General features: G+C 37.0%; 1 protein-coding gene across 2 annotated transcripts in view; it reads right to left on the minus strand.

Moving 5' to 3' along the window:
* The window catches only part of LOC150092340 (sodium- and chloride-dependent GABA transporter 1-like), a 247,537-nt gene that overhangs the window by 55,087 nt on the left and 177,253 nt on the right, over positions 1 to 15,197 (minus strand). The window contains exons 4-9 of one of the 2 annotated variants that reach the window (XM_090414962.1): positions 12,587 to 12,758; positions 9,288 to 9,416; positions 6,371 to 6,514; positions 6,075 to 6,201; positions 3,872 to 4,004; positions 3,481 to 3,615 (exon numbers count right to left, since the gene is read on the minus strand). In XM_090414962.1, coding sequence (XP_090271088.1) covers positions 3,481 to 3,615; positions 3,872 to 4,004; positions 6,075 to 6,201; positions 6,371 to 6,514; positions 9,288 to 9,416; positions 12,587 to 12,758 — 840 coding nt within the window. Of the gene's footprint in view, positions 1 to 3,480; positions 3,616 to 3,871; positions 4,005 to 6,074; positions 6,202 to 6,370; positions 6,515 to 9,287; positions 9,417 to 12,586; positions 12,759 to 15,197 lie in introns of those variants that run through there. The other variant, XM_090414964.1, reaches the window with a different exon arrangement.

Genomic DNA, 15,197 nt, shown 5'->3' on the forward strand with positions numbered 1-15,197 from the left:
CTTGAAAAAATAGTCTGTACTTTTGTCTGCAAAATGGTTTAAAACTACATCTTTTACCTCATTGTTATCTGCAAATTACCTTCCTCGAAGGTCTTCCTTCAGTTTCGAGAAGAGGAAGTAGTCAATGGGTGCTAGATCTGTGCTGTAGGGCGGGTGTTCAATCTCCTGAAAGCCACAGTCCTTCAATGCAGCCTTAGCAGCAATAGCCGTATGGACCGAAGCATTATCGTGAAGCAGACAAACACCAAGACTCAGCATTTCTCGTCTCTTCTCCTATATGGCATCACGAAGTTTGTGCAGGAGTGAAGTATAACATTATACATTCACGGTGGTATTTCTTTCCTTGAAGTCAAGAGAATTTCCCAGCAATCCCCAAAGATTGTTGCCATGATCTTGTTAGACTGAGTGACTGTGGCTTTTCTCGGCAGTGCTTTGCCTGGTTCGCTCCACTCCATGAATGCCCTTTTGGAAAGAGGATCATAATAAAGGAAAATGGATTCCAGCACTTATCTCTGATTCCCTTGGCAAAGTTCCTTCGTCGTGTGAAGCTTCTCGTGAATGATGCGAAAGACGGTTATAGAGAGCCCCAACCTCGCTGAGATTACTTTGCGCTTCAGCCGTCTGTCATTGAACAGTTCCTCCTCAACAAGAGAGACATTTTTCTTAGTGATCAATCCCACAGGCCGGCAATCACGGGGATCATCTACGAGGCTATCTCTTCCTAGGCGAAACTGTTCAGCCTATTCCTTCACCGTGGAATATGAAGGAGAAGCTTCCACATAAACACAATCCAATTGTTGTTTGATAGCACTGGAGAAAGCCCTTTTTTCGTGAAAAACTTTATCTTCGCATCTTAGACGAGTTGCGCACCCAGGTGTTTTCAACCGTAGGGTTTCTGGGAGAGAAGGAGTACCCTACATCACTTTATGAGATCGCTGACAGTTAGTTACTCCAATTCAAAGTTACTTGTTTTCGGTAAATTTTAAGCACTGATTGTTGCATGTCGGTTATGATCCTATGACGCCATCTTTGGTTGACAGCAAAGTGTCGTTCAGCGAATATACAATTGCAATCACAAAACACGTTAGGTATAATAATAGCGATGGATGAAATAACAAAAGAAGTCAACTAAATGGGAAAATGCGAAATATAAATTAAAAATTAAGAAGAATAATTGGATATACTGATGATATAATCTTATTAGCAGAAAACGAAGATGACCAAAAATTATTAAATATATTCAATAATTCAGCAGAAAATAAAGAGACAAATATGAAGATATTAACAGAAAAAAACAATGTCATCTGCCAAGGGACCCATAAGATCAAAATTAGAAATTAAAGGGAAAATAATTGAACAAGTTAGTAAGATAAAATATTTAGGAATAGAAACCAACAGTTCTGACATCACACAAAATTAAGTACAAGAACAAGCAATAAAAGCTAGCTTGCTGTCTCAGCGAACTCATCTGGAAAAACAAGAACATAAACAAACAAATATAAGAATCTATAAAGGCGTAATCAGACATATTCGGCAAAACCACGTGCAGCAAGTACAAAAATTAGACAAATCACTGAAACTACTGAGATGAAAATATCAAGAAAAATTGAAGGGGTAACAATATTAAACAAAATCCCGAACACACAAATCAGATAAAATCACAAAATACAGCCAATAAATGATTGGATTCGAAAACTGAAAGAAGAATGGAAAAATCATATAGAAAGAATGCAGGATAACAGATGAGCAAAGAAAGTAAAGAAATGGATACCAAAGGGAAAGAGAAATAGACGAAGACCAAGGAAAATATAACAGAATGTTCTTTGAAAACAGAGACACTACAAGTGTTTATGCTTATTAGCGAAAGAAAAATAAGATGCAGTACTTAAAATTATCAAGAATAAGAAGGAACATACAGGGCATTGATAATAATTTTGCGGTTTTAGTTATATTAAGCATAGCGCAGGTTATATGAATTATGCTTGGTTTCTTTTTAAGGTAAGTAAGCTACTTACCTTAAAAACAACGTATTTAGTTTTTATTTTTCTTACTTCTAAGATAAATCCTTAAGTACAAATGATCTTTTTTTTTTGACAGGTAATAAAGTGGTACAGAAATCCACTTAGAGGCATGCTATCCAACCTCAGGTTATGGATTCCAATCCCACGGTGTGCGTGGATGTTTGTAAAAGCCTGCTCTGGATGAGCTTGTATAGCTCCTTGAGTTTATAAGGCTTTTCTTTTCTTTTTTTTTTCCATTATTATAATGATAACAAGGATTTTTTTTATTTACTTTACATTGTGTCAGTGTATATATTAGTAGAGCCTGTGTAGTTCAGTGGATGTGGCGTTTGCACACCACAGCGCTTGACCGCACGAAGGAAGACTTGCTTTCGAATCTAGTGTCGGCGACCAGAGGAAATTTTTCTAAGCCTTTTTTCGACCGGTTTCAAAGTTAGTCGATCTCTAGCACGCGCAAGCCGGTTTTTTCTCCCGTAAACTCAAGAAAATCGAACGTGGAACCCACATTATTTCAGACATTAAATATATTGTGTTAGGGTTAGGAACCACAAGATGGCAGCACTTGTTGAGCCGTCTCTCTTCACTATGTGCCTCTTAATTAGTGATAGCCTTGGGCCAGCTATCTGATTGAACTGCCCACTCAGTCTCCAAAGGTTAGATAGGACTAAAACGGCCTCGCCCACTCCCTATACAGGAATAAAAGGCGTTAGCTGATTTTTTTTTATTTGATTTTATTATTATTATGCAAGGTTGGCCCAGTGGTCAGCGTATCTGCTCTCCAGCCAAAAGGCTGCGGGTTCGAATCCCGTGGGTATGGATATTTGTGCTTGTCTGTGAAAATACTAGTAATGGGGGTCGGCGGTAGATGGCGTTTGAGTAGATGATGAAACTAGTTGTAGTTGGTGGATATGAGTGGTAGAGACGGAGAGTTGTAGAGTAGGTGCCCTCCCTCGATCAGTCTTCGGACTCCCTGGAGGTGTAATAATAATAATAATAATTATTATTATTATTACATAATCCCATTGAGTCTGAGGGCTCATAGCAGGAAGTCTTCCTACACTACATAGAGTACTGTAGTGTAGAATGGCTTCCTGTTATGAGTGGTTTTAACAGATGCGCTGTTGTACACCACAGTACATAGTAAACACTGTACAATCCATCATCGGTGCTACACAAAATCTCATACACAAGTAACAATATCAGAGAGAGTGAGAAATAAATCTTGTTGCCCCTGTATGAGATCAGCTAACTCACCTTCAGTTGAAAAAAAAAAAAAAACTCACAAAAAAAGACTGGGAAAAAGGGAAACTTCATATTAAAGACTGGAGTTCGATTCTTGCAGTCATTCTTCGAACTACACTAACGAAACATTATAAAAAGAATTACTCATCTGAAAGGTGAATTTAATTTTTAATTCTAGCCAATAAATGTAATTGAAATATGAGAAGTGAGCACTCACCTGCCCATCTGCAAGTAATTTCCATTTGAAATGCAGATAACGGTGAACTCCACGAAGAAAAAGAGGACAGCTAGTTGCACGAGATAAAATGGCACTCAAAAGAACAAGAACCGCTGCGGCTGGCAAAAGCGTAATCTTTGGATAAACATAGAGAAAGAAAAGTAATTAGTTGACCTTGAATCGCCCTGCCCTTTTTTTTAAGGATGAAAACATTTAAGTACGATTATTGTGTATCTAACACACACACACACACACACACACACACACATGGAGCACTAATATTTATCTATTTCGCGATCGATTACATATTTATTTCTTCCTATCTGCTAAGATCTACATAAATATTCGTGAGGTGGAAAAGGTAATATTTTGTGACCAATGATCTTCTTACCTTCCTGAAATGAAGTTTTCGTTTAGCCACATTAAAATAAATAAATATCCAAGCAGTAAATATACAGAGAACTAATTTCCTGCTAACTATCTGTATATCTTGTATATTGGTTCCTTGACCAGCCACTTCATTCCTACAATAAAGAGAAAAACCAGTAAATAAGCAAATATTAAACCCATGAATCAAAGCTATAAAAGAATCAAGAGACGCACAATTTTTGGCTTAATCATATTGCAATGGTGTGCTATAAGAATGGAACAGTGTAAGTTTTAAATGGTTTTTACAGGAAGATATTTTAAAACTAGAAAAAAAAAACCTAAAACATATTTGGAAATAAACATATTTCGCCTTGAAAATAATCCTTACTCAAAGGAAGAATAATTAATAACCATTATTATTTCATACTAATTATGAAAATTGCTGAAGCAGTTCAGTGTTTGCTTTTAAAGTTATAAAAGTTTGGAAATTGAACCAGTTTATGAAGAATGCAAGCTTTTGTTATGGGTGCATTAGTACTATACTACTTAAAAGAATCGAACTATTCTGCCTAAGAATTTGTATATTCACCTTTCGTTAGTGGAACCCTTAGTCAACCCATTGACTAAGGGTTCCGCTAATCTGACAGCTTCTGAAATTTCCGTTTTTCATCTTAAAATCCCAGAATATCGCATTTGGGTGTTTCTGTAGTTTGGCCCACAGGTACAGGAGTGAACGTTGTTATGGAACAACACATCTTATAATTAAAGTCTTTGGTGTTTACTAAAATTATCTGATTCAGCGTATCATGCAGCACATTACCGTGCACTCTTTAATCATCATACTATTTCTTGCCAATCACAGAAAACCAGTCTGAGCATAGCTTTCCTGCTGAAAGTGTGAACATTCACTCTTGACAGGAAACATGTCTTTCCACTCCAAATTCTTTTGTTCGTTCTAGAGAGCGAACAAGAACTTGGAAAGAAGTCAACGGACAGCACAGCCGGACGAACAAAAAACTATGGCACCCATCTTAATAAGACGTATGACCTTCTTTCGCTGCGATGACTGCAACAATTTTGAGAATTTTGGAGCATTCTTCCTGTAGGCATGTAATGAGGTCCTGGGGTGCTGTGGGACGGAAGTCCCTTGACCTCATCCGGCGCTCCAGTTCATCCCACAGATGTCCAACAGGGCTCTGTGGAGACCAGTCAAGTGTGGTGACATTTATCTCCACGAACCACGCAGTTACAACAACCATATGACAGTGCACTGTCTTGCCGAAAGACAATATGGTCAGTTCCGTAGAAACGCCACAAAGCAGGAATCATTGCATTGTACGGATGTTCGGATACCTCTTGGAGTTCATTGTTGCACCACAGACCATCACACCACCACCTTCGAATTTCATATAGTTGAGGTTACGCACTCTGGTAAGAGAAGTTCCATCTGCCCGGTAATGATTGAAGTGCTTAATCATTATTAAACGCAATGCGTTTTCTAAAGTAATACAAAGCACTGCAATGTGTGTGTGTGTGGGGGGGGGGAGACAAAGAATTTAATGAGACCATTGGAAGCTTTGAAAACCCAACAAAATTTTTCAAAGCGGTCGTCAAAATCTTGTTGATGAGAGAAGAGAACTCAAAAATTGCAGTTACACGTCACTGACTATAGCTAACTTTTGTGAAAAAGCAGATAAGCATTCTTTTTTTCCGTTTCTGAGTAAAATAATGCTTCTACATTCTAATACGAGAATACAACAAATCAATAAAATAAAGAAATAACTTCCGGAGGCTGTTTTGAATTACACAATAAGAACACGATATATGATGATTTTTATATTAATACTTTTAATTGTAAATTTAAGATTCGATGTTTGAGCAAGGATTAACGCAAAGTTTATCCTAAAAAAATCCATAAGCTAGATAGGACTAAAACGGCCTCGTTTATTTTCCCAAGAGGAATAAAAGTCGTTAGTGGATTTTTATTTATTTATTTACTTATCTTCAAAATGTCCATCTAGCGGCATGCTTATAAGTCCTCGACGAATGAAATTTGATTCTGCAATTTACTTTTAAAGTTTTAATATTTTAAAGCTAATTTAATTTAGGTTTGAGTTTTATTAAAAATATTTATTAGGCTGACAGAAAATTGAAGAATAAGATATTCACCGAAAACTGTTCATTAGAAAAGTCAAAACCAGAAATGAAATTAAAATTGTACTCACCAAAAATACGTTTTACTCAGCAACAAATCATTTCCTGTTTGGTCATATATTTTAACAGTAGCATTGTCGTCGTCTGCTCGGAAATAGTAATCAGCTTTAGCGCACTCACTGGAAGAATTTGTCTTTTCTGAAATTCCATATACACATACAATAAATAAATGCATACATTAATTATAAGAGATAGTCAAAATAAACAGAATTAGAAAAGATAATTATCAAAAAATGTTCTTTCTCCCTTTTCAGGAGCTTTCAATTCCAAATTAACACAGCTTATCAACAATATGCAGTCATCTTACCTGTAGTACTAGTTTGATTCATATACGTTGTCCACGGTAAGACTTCATGCATAGATGAGAAAAAATAAAAAAGACTCCATGATATGACAGCAGAGAGGTAGACGGAGGTGAATAGAAGATGAACGACAGCCAGAATATCAGCACCTAGAAAAGAATAACAAGCATTTTTTTATACACAAAAACCATTAACTCTGCATTTAGCTGAACATGAAGCATAAAAAATATGCATTACAAAAGGTAGCTATTATTTTTGCACGTACATTTAATTACATAAAGGTACAGTTTATGTATAATGTACTCGTATTAATTGTTTTATGTAAGTGTGTGAGCAGGGCCGTCGACAGATTAGATCGATGCCTGAGGCAAACAATTAAATATCGCTCCTGATGCATTATATGACAAAAAATACAAGAAAATCTCCAATTGCCATTTTGTTTTTATTACAGGAGAAATATTAATACAAATCAATTACATACTAATATTAATTCAATGTTTACTCTACGGGGATATAGCACATTAAAAATGTTTTTAAGTTCTTCTAAATTTAAATTATAAGCTATGTCCGCTTCTATCGACATAGTTGCTAGAGAACAATCTTTCATCGGTCATTGCTTTTCGCAATAATTTTTAATCAGTTTAAGCTCGGAAAAATTTCTTTCCTCACTTGCTACGATAAAAGGAATTATTAACATATCCTTAGGGCGGTGGTTACGTTGGGATAAATTTCTACAACATTTTGGTTTTATATCTATATACTAGGGGGGAGTTACCCCTCTGGCACCCAACCCCCCAAGTTCCGGACTGGTAGGTCGGTTCTCCTTGAATTCCGATGACTCGAATTTTGAAGATTCGACACTCAGGGTAGCCCCTGAGTTTCAAAACGTTTCAAATAACTTGACAAAAAACGTGACACAAAACCGTTTCATAAAAAGGCTTATCATTTTATATCTATAGGGTAGATATATATACGAGGGTGGTCTGAAATGTTCGGCCTCGATCATAGATGGCAACACTATTTGCAAGATTTTTTTTTCTAAGTTGGTACATCAGATCCATGTGAAATTGCAAGTCATTCTATCAAGTAGTTTGTTTTATACAGCTGTCTGAAGCAAAAGTGTTATCTGTATCCCTTGAAATGGTAATTTCAAGGGATACAGACCTTGAGCATCGTGCAGCTATAAAATTCTTTGTAAAAGAAGGTTTAACGCCAAAAGAAATTAATTTGAAGTTCATAAAAGTTTATGAGCACTCTTCTCCTTCGTTTTCCACAATAAAGAAATGGGCTGCCGATTTTAAACGTGGCCTTGAAGATGAGCCACATGAAGGATGCCCAAAAAGTGTAACAACACCAGAAATCATTGATCAAGTGCACGATATGATATTGGATGACCAGCGAGTCCAAGTGCGTGAAATTGCTGAGACTATAGGCATTTCAAAAGAACGTGTAGGATATATTTTGTATGAAGAATTGCATATGAAAAAGCTTTGCGCAAGATGGGTGCCGCGCTTGCTCACAGCAGATCAAAAAGGACTCGCATGAAAATCTCTGAACAGTGCTTGGAGCGTTTTAACAAGAATAAAACTGATTTTGTGCATCGATTTTTTACAATGAATGAGACTTGGATTCACCATTACACACCAGAATCCAAACAGCTGTCAAAACGGTGGACAGAAGCCGGTTGCTCAGCGCCAAAGTAGATAAGGTCGGTTCCATCAGCAGGAAAGGTCATGGCATGTGTTTTGGGATGTTAAAGGCATTTTGTTTATTAATTTTGAAAAAGATAAAACAATAACCGGGAAATATTATTCCGATCTTTTAACCAGACCAGGCGAAATAATTCGTGAGAAAAGACACGGTTTGCAGAAGAAAAAAATCATCTTTCAACAGGACAATGCATCTGCCCACAAAGGTGTTTTGGCAATGGGAAAATTAAGGGATCTGCACTATGAATTGTTGGAACATCCACCCTATTCCCCAGATTTGGCTCCCTCTGACTTCTGTCTCTTCCCAAAACTAAAACTCTTCCTCGCTGGTCAGCGTTTTTCTTCGAATCAAGAGGTGATTGCAGCTGTAGAGGGGTATTTTGCAGATCTTACTGAGAACCACTACAGGGACGGGATAATGGCGCTGAAATAAATGTTAGTCTTAAGGGAGATTATGTTGAAAAATAAAAATAATTTTGAAATTATAAAATCGTTTTTTCATTGTTAGGCCGAGAACGTTTCAGAACCACCCTCGTATATATATATATAAATATATATATGATCAGAGCTTATTCCACCTTTACCACGAGTTGCCTAAGACTTGCACTACGTGCAGGTCACCTAGACTTGCACTACTTGCAGGCGCGAACTTGACTTACTTGTCTGTTTGCTTACTTGGGAAATGGATTAAACCAGGTTTATATTTAAAATAGCTTGGTATCTTTAACACACACACACACACACACACACACACACACACACACACACACACACACACACACACACACACACACACACATATGATTAAATTTGGTGAGGACCATTTTTGAGAGAATTTTTAATTCCTCAAATAAATCTATTCCATCTACATCAGATGTAAAATATATTGTTGCCATAATACGGCGCCCACAGCAATATGGCTGAAAGAGCGCCCTTAGTAAGTGGCGCCGTGAAGCAAGCTTCCTCTATGCTACACCCTATCGATGGTACTGTGTGTGAGTTAAACATTAAACACACATATTACAGTACTAGAAAAGGATAAATTTTATGAAATTTCAAAATACGTCTGTCATGTGAGAAACCTGTTGAAATATTAATTGAAATAATAATAATAATAATAATAATAATAATAATAATAATAAAAAATCTGAAATAAAGGTTTAAAAAACTTGAAGATCAATATATATATATATATGAGAAAATTTGCTCCTACCTTTCATTAAAGGAACCATTGTCTGCAATGTGACACCATCAGTACTCATTTGCCCAACAGTCTGTTCCATACAGTAGATTGGAAAACCAAGGAGAAACGATAGAAGTAGGTATGGAACTAAAACAATTCCTGTAAATAAGAAAAGTTAATAAACTTTCTGCTTCATTAATTTAATCTTGGTCACCATTTCAATTCTGAATACGAATGACTCAGAATAACCTGTACAAAACGAGGAATAACTTAGGATTAGAGATATGTTATGTGTTCCTAATCCTAACTAGTATTACTATATGAACATCTCGTATGATTTGCTGCCATTTTTATCGGAATGTAAAAAAACAGGTATCTTCTGGCCAACAAGACTGATTGTTTGGCTGGAAACAGGCCAGGGTGTGGGGTATCCTAGTATTGGAATTGTTTTCGTAGGTATCACTGGGTCCCCTTATCTTCACTGAACACATCTTGACCATTAATTCTTAGCTGGTGACTATTTAGGAACAGGCATTGCCCTACAGAGTGACAGAATGGTCTGATGGATCTGGACTCTTCCAGCAAGGCGATGAAACGAGGTTCACATTGCACAAGCATGGTTTGAAGAGCCTACCCAGGCATTTTTGGTGCTCTGTAGGCCGCCTAACTCTCCTGATTTGAATCTCAATAAATATTTGGGGGATCATGGAGATACTTCGGTAAGGTAGTATAGGTAATACGGTCATAAACATAAATACAGGGTGTCCCATAAGTTCCTAGATATTTCAATAATTCATAAAAATGAGAAAAACTAGTATATTTGAATGCGGTTTGCACGAAAGTGAATCGCAAGGAGAGGGATTTTTTTTTGGCGAGGAGGAAAAGTTACTTCAAATTTTCACCGATGGGGGCGCTGTACCACATGCGTCATTTGCAAATACGTTCAAATGAGACTTGAATAAACGCAGGGATACAGCTGACAGCTCGTAATGAATGCGTGCAAATTCCCAGTCATTTGGGGTGAACAAAATTGTTTTTGTGAAAAGAAAAATTCGTTTGTGTGATGCTTACTAAGTGGGAATCGGTAGCGGAAGTTTTACGAAAGTTTCGAACGTAAAAGGAATGAAGAAAGGTCTAGGTCCTATCACTCCTGCCAGAATATAGTCTCTAATACGATTTCGAGAAAACTGGAAATTTGTCAGATCGCCCTCGAACATGGACCATTGTTATCCAAAGCCTGTAGCAGCGTTGTAGCATCGCACACTAATGCTCTAGCGGCACAATCAACAAGCGGTGTTAGCAGTGCAAGGGAAGCTGCAAGAATCAGAGACATAGCGAAAATATCACTATTCCGCATCCTTCATGGCGCGTATCCATCACTTGCATGTATTTGCAAATGATGCATGTGGTACAGCGCCCTCTATCGGTGAAAATTTGAAGTAACTTTTCCTCCCCGCAAAAAAAAAAAAAATAATAATCCCCCTCCTTGCGATTCAATTTCATGCAAACCACACTCTAATACACCAATTTTTCTAATTTTTATGAATTATTGAAATATCTAGGAACTTATGGGACACTCTGTATAGTGTCCCATAAGTGTCCCATATAGCTCATGTCCAAAGTTAGGTACTGTTTGCAAGTTCACTGTAGATCGAGAACAGCAAAATCCATAATCACAGACACTTATTAATTGGGTCGAAATGGTGAAGAATTTGCTAATTTATGTCCTTCGTTATTCTCGAGAGACCTGAGATCAGGGCTATAGTAGAATGGAGGTATATGGTGGGTGGTCGTTCACATAGTGAAAAGATCTGTCTTTTTCACATATGCTTGAAACGATGAAGGAATTTTCCCTTGCTTAGCCAACACAAAAGTAGGCCCAGAAGACTTCCTTTTACAAGCTATTGAGTATTCTTGTGATATCTTTCTGATGAAAGACCAAAGGAGGTATGTGGTGGATTGCAGTTTTGTATATACTCAGTTTTGACCAGTTTTCATAACATGTGTAATCCTGGTGAATTTTTTTTCTTGATGTTTATTCTTTTATTCTTTTTTTTTTTTTTCGTATTACGACGTTTGCTAAATTTTAGTGACTTTCTATTCTTGTTGGTTTATTTTTTTCTGTTTAAATGGCTTATAATCTCCAGATAAGGAAACGCCACCTTCTTAATGAGCTATTTTTTCTGCAAAAGCAAAATAATTTTAATGAAGCTAGCATGCTAATTTGTTTGGTTGTGAAGTTTAACGGTTTACGAATTTAAGTTTTAAGCTAGTAAAGCCCACTGGGAGCTCTGCCCACTGCAATCTTTGAGATGATTAGTCGTTAGTTGATTTATCCTGTTCGTGATAAATGCAGTGCTGAAAACAAAAGTTTTCATTTCAAAACTTTTGCAGTTTCTTCATAAACTGTGTTGTAAACATATTTTGTTGTAAATGTGTGGTAAACAGTGGCGGCTCGTGGCTTGAAATCGTGGGGGTGCTGCAACTTTCGAAATATACTTACACACTGTAAGTACAGTGTATACGTGTTTGGATAAAATATTAAAATTATGGTAAAAATTTAAAAAAAAAATTAAACATGAAAAAATGTTGTTTATTATCGATAAAATTATACGGTTTGGTATAATTCAAAATTACTTAAAAATAAAATCCATTAAAAACTCTTTAATTGTAATTAAAAGAATGGATTTACAATTTTTGGACATTACAATTAAAGGATTTAATTGTAATGTCCAAATATTTAAAGAGACGGAGTAAACACGATAAGCACTACGAACACTCTACTACTGGCGCAAACTGCATATAAACAACAGTGGAACTGCTCGAGGGACAGTGCCGCATTACGCTAACAGCTCGCATCTCACTATGACGTGCATATGCTTGCGCGCGTAGCAATATGACACTGCAGTAAAGAACAGTGCTGCTAGCGTCTTCGCCCTCCTAAGTGCTACAAGATGTATTTTTATTATTTTTTTATACAAAATAAGAGAATTGTAGAGGATTGTTAATGATAAAATTAAAGATTACAAGCAAATATAAATAATTTAATAAATATATTTATATATCGAGAAAAATTGGGGGTCTACAGTTCTGCAGTGCGTATGTACGAGCCGCCCCTGCGTATGTCAATTCACAGGAAACGTTTCTATTACTCTACCTGAAGAGTAAAGCCCAAATTTGGAGATATTTCGACTTCTTAATTTCAAATACATTCAAAACTAAATCCCAAATTTCAAATACTTTTAAAAACAAAGTCCCAAAAGATTTCCTCTATCGCAAATATTATTACAACCAGGAAATACTTAAAGTTAATATTTCAAGATTCATACCTCCATATTTTAGAACCATCATAGGATAACGCCACACATTAACTAGATCAAAAGACTGTGATATTGAACAACAGAAACAAGTGAATCGGCTGTAGGAATGTGGCTTTCCGTTGATGTCGCATTCTTCTGGTGAGTCACTCTCACTTAGAACAGACCAAGTGGACCAGGATTTCTGGAAAAAAGATAAAAGTTTATTACATATATAACAGAAATATTTATCACATGTAGATCAAAAATAATGGAAATTCCTATTTGAAAATAGCGATATATAATTTGTGTACGATTCCCTAATTTGGGAAGCTTTTTTGTTTTGAGTAACCTCTTCCTTGGAGTTTGTAGTGCTTCTGTGGGAAATGTTATTTACATGGTTTCTACATCCCTTGTGCATTCTCCCTTCAATCTGACCGTTCTGTTTGTTCTATGTAACTAATTTCATTTGTTGTACGTCCACCAACCCACACGTAGTTTTTTTATTCATTTTTTTATTGTATAGAAATGAAAAGCGCGGTGACTTCGAATATTGCAGCATTGATAGTATTTGTGGAAACAAAGGCTGAATTTCTGTGGATGAATTAAACTTTTTTAAGATACGTGAGATAGATTCTCAAATACCTTAAATGTAAGGGATGGAGATTTCCACACATACCGGCCACTGCATTTGAAACGTTTGTTTAATACTGTGTTGGAACTTCTTTAGCCCGAATTACAGTACATATGAGGTTTGCATAGATTCCACAAGGGGTTGCATTGCATCTACGTCTACAACATACCAGGCGTTCACCAGACAGTATTTTAACTGCTCACACTTGACGAAAGAGGACTTTCCTCCCGGATCTGATTTTCTAACATGTCGCATACATTCTCCATGGGGATTCAGATCCGGGCGTGGTATTGACCAGGGAAGATGGTGGAAGTCGCTGTCATGCTTACTGAACCACTGCTGGACAATTCTTGAGCGACAGAAAATAGCATTGTCGTACATGAAACAACTGTCACCTACTGGATAAAAAGTCAACATTGCACGATGAACTTGATCGGCAACAATGTTTGGATATTCCTTAGCGGGCACCCGACCTTCCAGAAATATCAGGAGACCCATTCGGTACAAACAGAAAAGTCCCCACACCATGACACCACCTTAAGTTGTGATTACAAGGAAAGCTGGGTTCACTGCTTCATGAGACTCTCGCCAAACTCTCTGCATACCTTCGGTACAGAAGGTGTGCTGTGACTTGTCGGACCACAAGGACTTTTTTCCAGTTTTTCAGTGTCCACTCAAAGTGTTCCTGACACCACTAGACGAACTTTCCAGTTCTTCGCAGAAATCAATGGTTTCCGTATAGGCATGCGACTGTCAATACTGATCCTCTCCAATTCCTTGCCAACATAGTTCGGTGAGATATAGGTCAGGAACAGCCTTCATTAATTAAATGGTTCGGTCAATCAGAAAGTTCTGTTTGTCTGTACAAGCCTTCTCAACGACACCGATGTCGTTCCTGACAGACTGTTTTAGGACCACAGTTATGCCTCTTAGACAAGCAATGTGGGTTATTTTTCCACTGATTAAAACCCCGAGAATCTTATATCTTGAGACCATGGAGGTAATTTATTATGTCTGTACACGAATGCTAGGAGTATCAGAAACAAAGGAGTGGTTTGTTGCCTTGGTTAATATATTTGGACTTCATATTGTAAGCATTAGGGAAACCTGGCTATCAGAAGCAGAAGTACTAACCGGTATCGAGTCGCAAAGAGTATAGTATTTTTAGGAAGGATAGACAGGATTGGAGAGGAGTGGAAGTGCTGCTAATATCAAATGTCTTGAGTCCAGCTAGAGTTGAGACCTATGACTAGTAACATTTCCCACGTAGCAGTCAGTTTAAAGCCATTTGGTGTGAGGTGCAGTCTAACAAGATTAAATACACAGTGGGGTGTTGTTACAGACCTGAAGAATAAGTTGCTAGTGACGAAAAATACTTCAACAAATAAATACGATGGGTGGAAAAAGGTTAATCACAATGTGGGACTTGAATTATCCAAACATTGATTGGATAGCTATGAAATAGCATGAGAAGAATGAAACTGAATTAACTGAGTTTGCGAGACAACTTCCTCAAGCAGCCTGTGATAGAAGGAACTCGAGATCAAAGAGTGTTAGTTCTGATTATAGTCTGAGGGGATTTAAAGACGTAACTATTCTGTCCCCGGTTGTTAGCAGTGATTATGCGTTACCAAAGAGTGGAAAGTCGCTAAGTTTATGAATGTTCCATTCAGAAAAGGTTACCTGCTGCACAACAAAGAAACTAATTATTACTATCTGAGGGGAATTCTGGGTTCTGTGCCATGGCATTAGTTATTAGATGGGAAGGATATCGACAGTGGGAGGTATTTAAAAAATACTTAAATGATGTGATATCAAAATGTGTCCAAAGAGATCAAAGAGAGTAGAAGTGAAATGGGTGGCTAATCTAATTAAGCAAGAGATTCGTAAGAAAAAGATGTGGAAAGAATATCGTGTGCATAAGAATGATGTCAGTTATGATAATTATAAGCAACAGGCGAGAAGAGTCACAAGTGTTGTACGGAAAGTTAAGTCCGAGTATGAAAAGAA

The sequence above is a fragment of the Typopeltis vanoorti genome, chromosome 26 (genome assembly GCF_054136105.1).
Source record: "Typopeltis vanoorti isolate ZY-2024b chromosome 26, IOZ_Tvanoo_1.0, whole genome shotgun sequence".
NCBI lineage: Eukaryota > Metazoa > Arthropoda > Arachnida > Uropygi > Thelyphonidae > Typopeltis > Typopeltis vanoorti.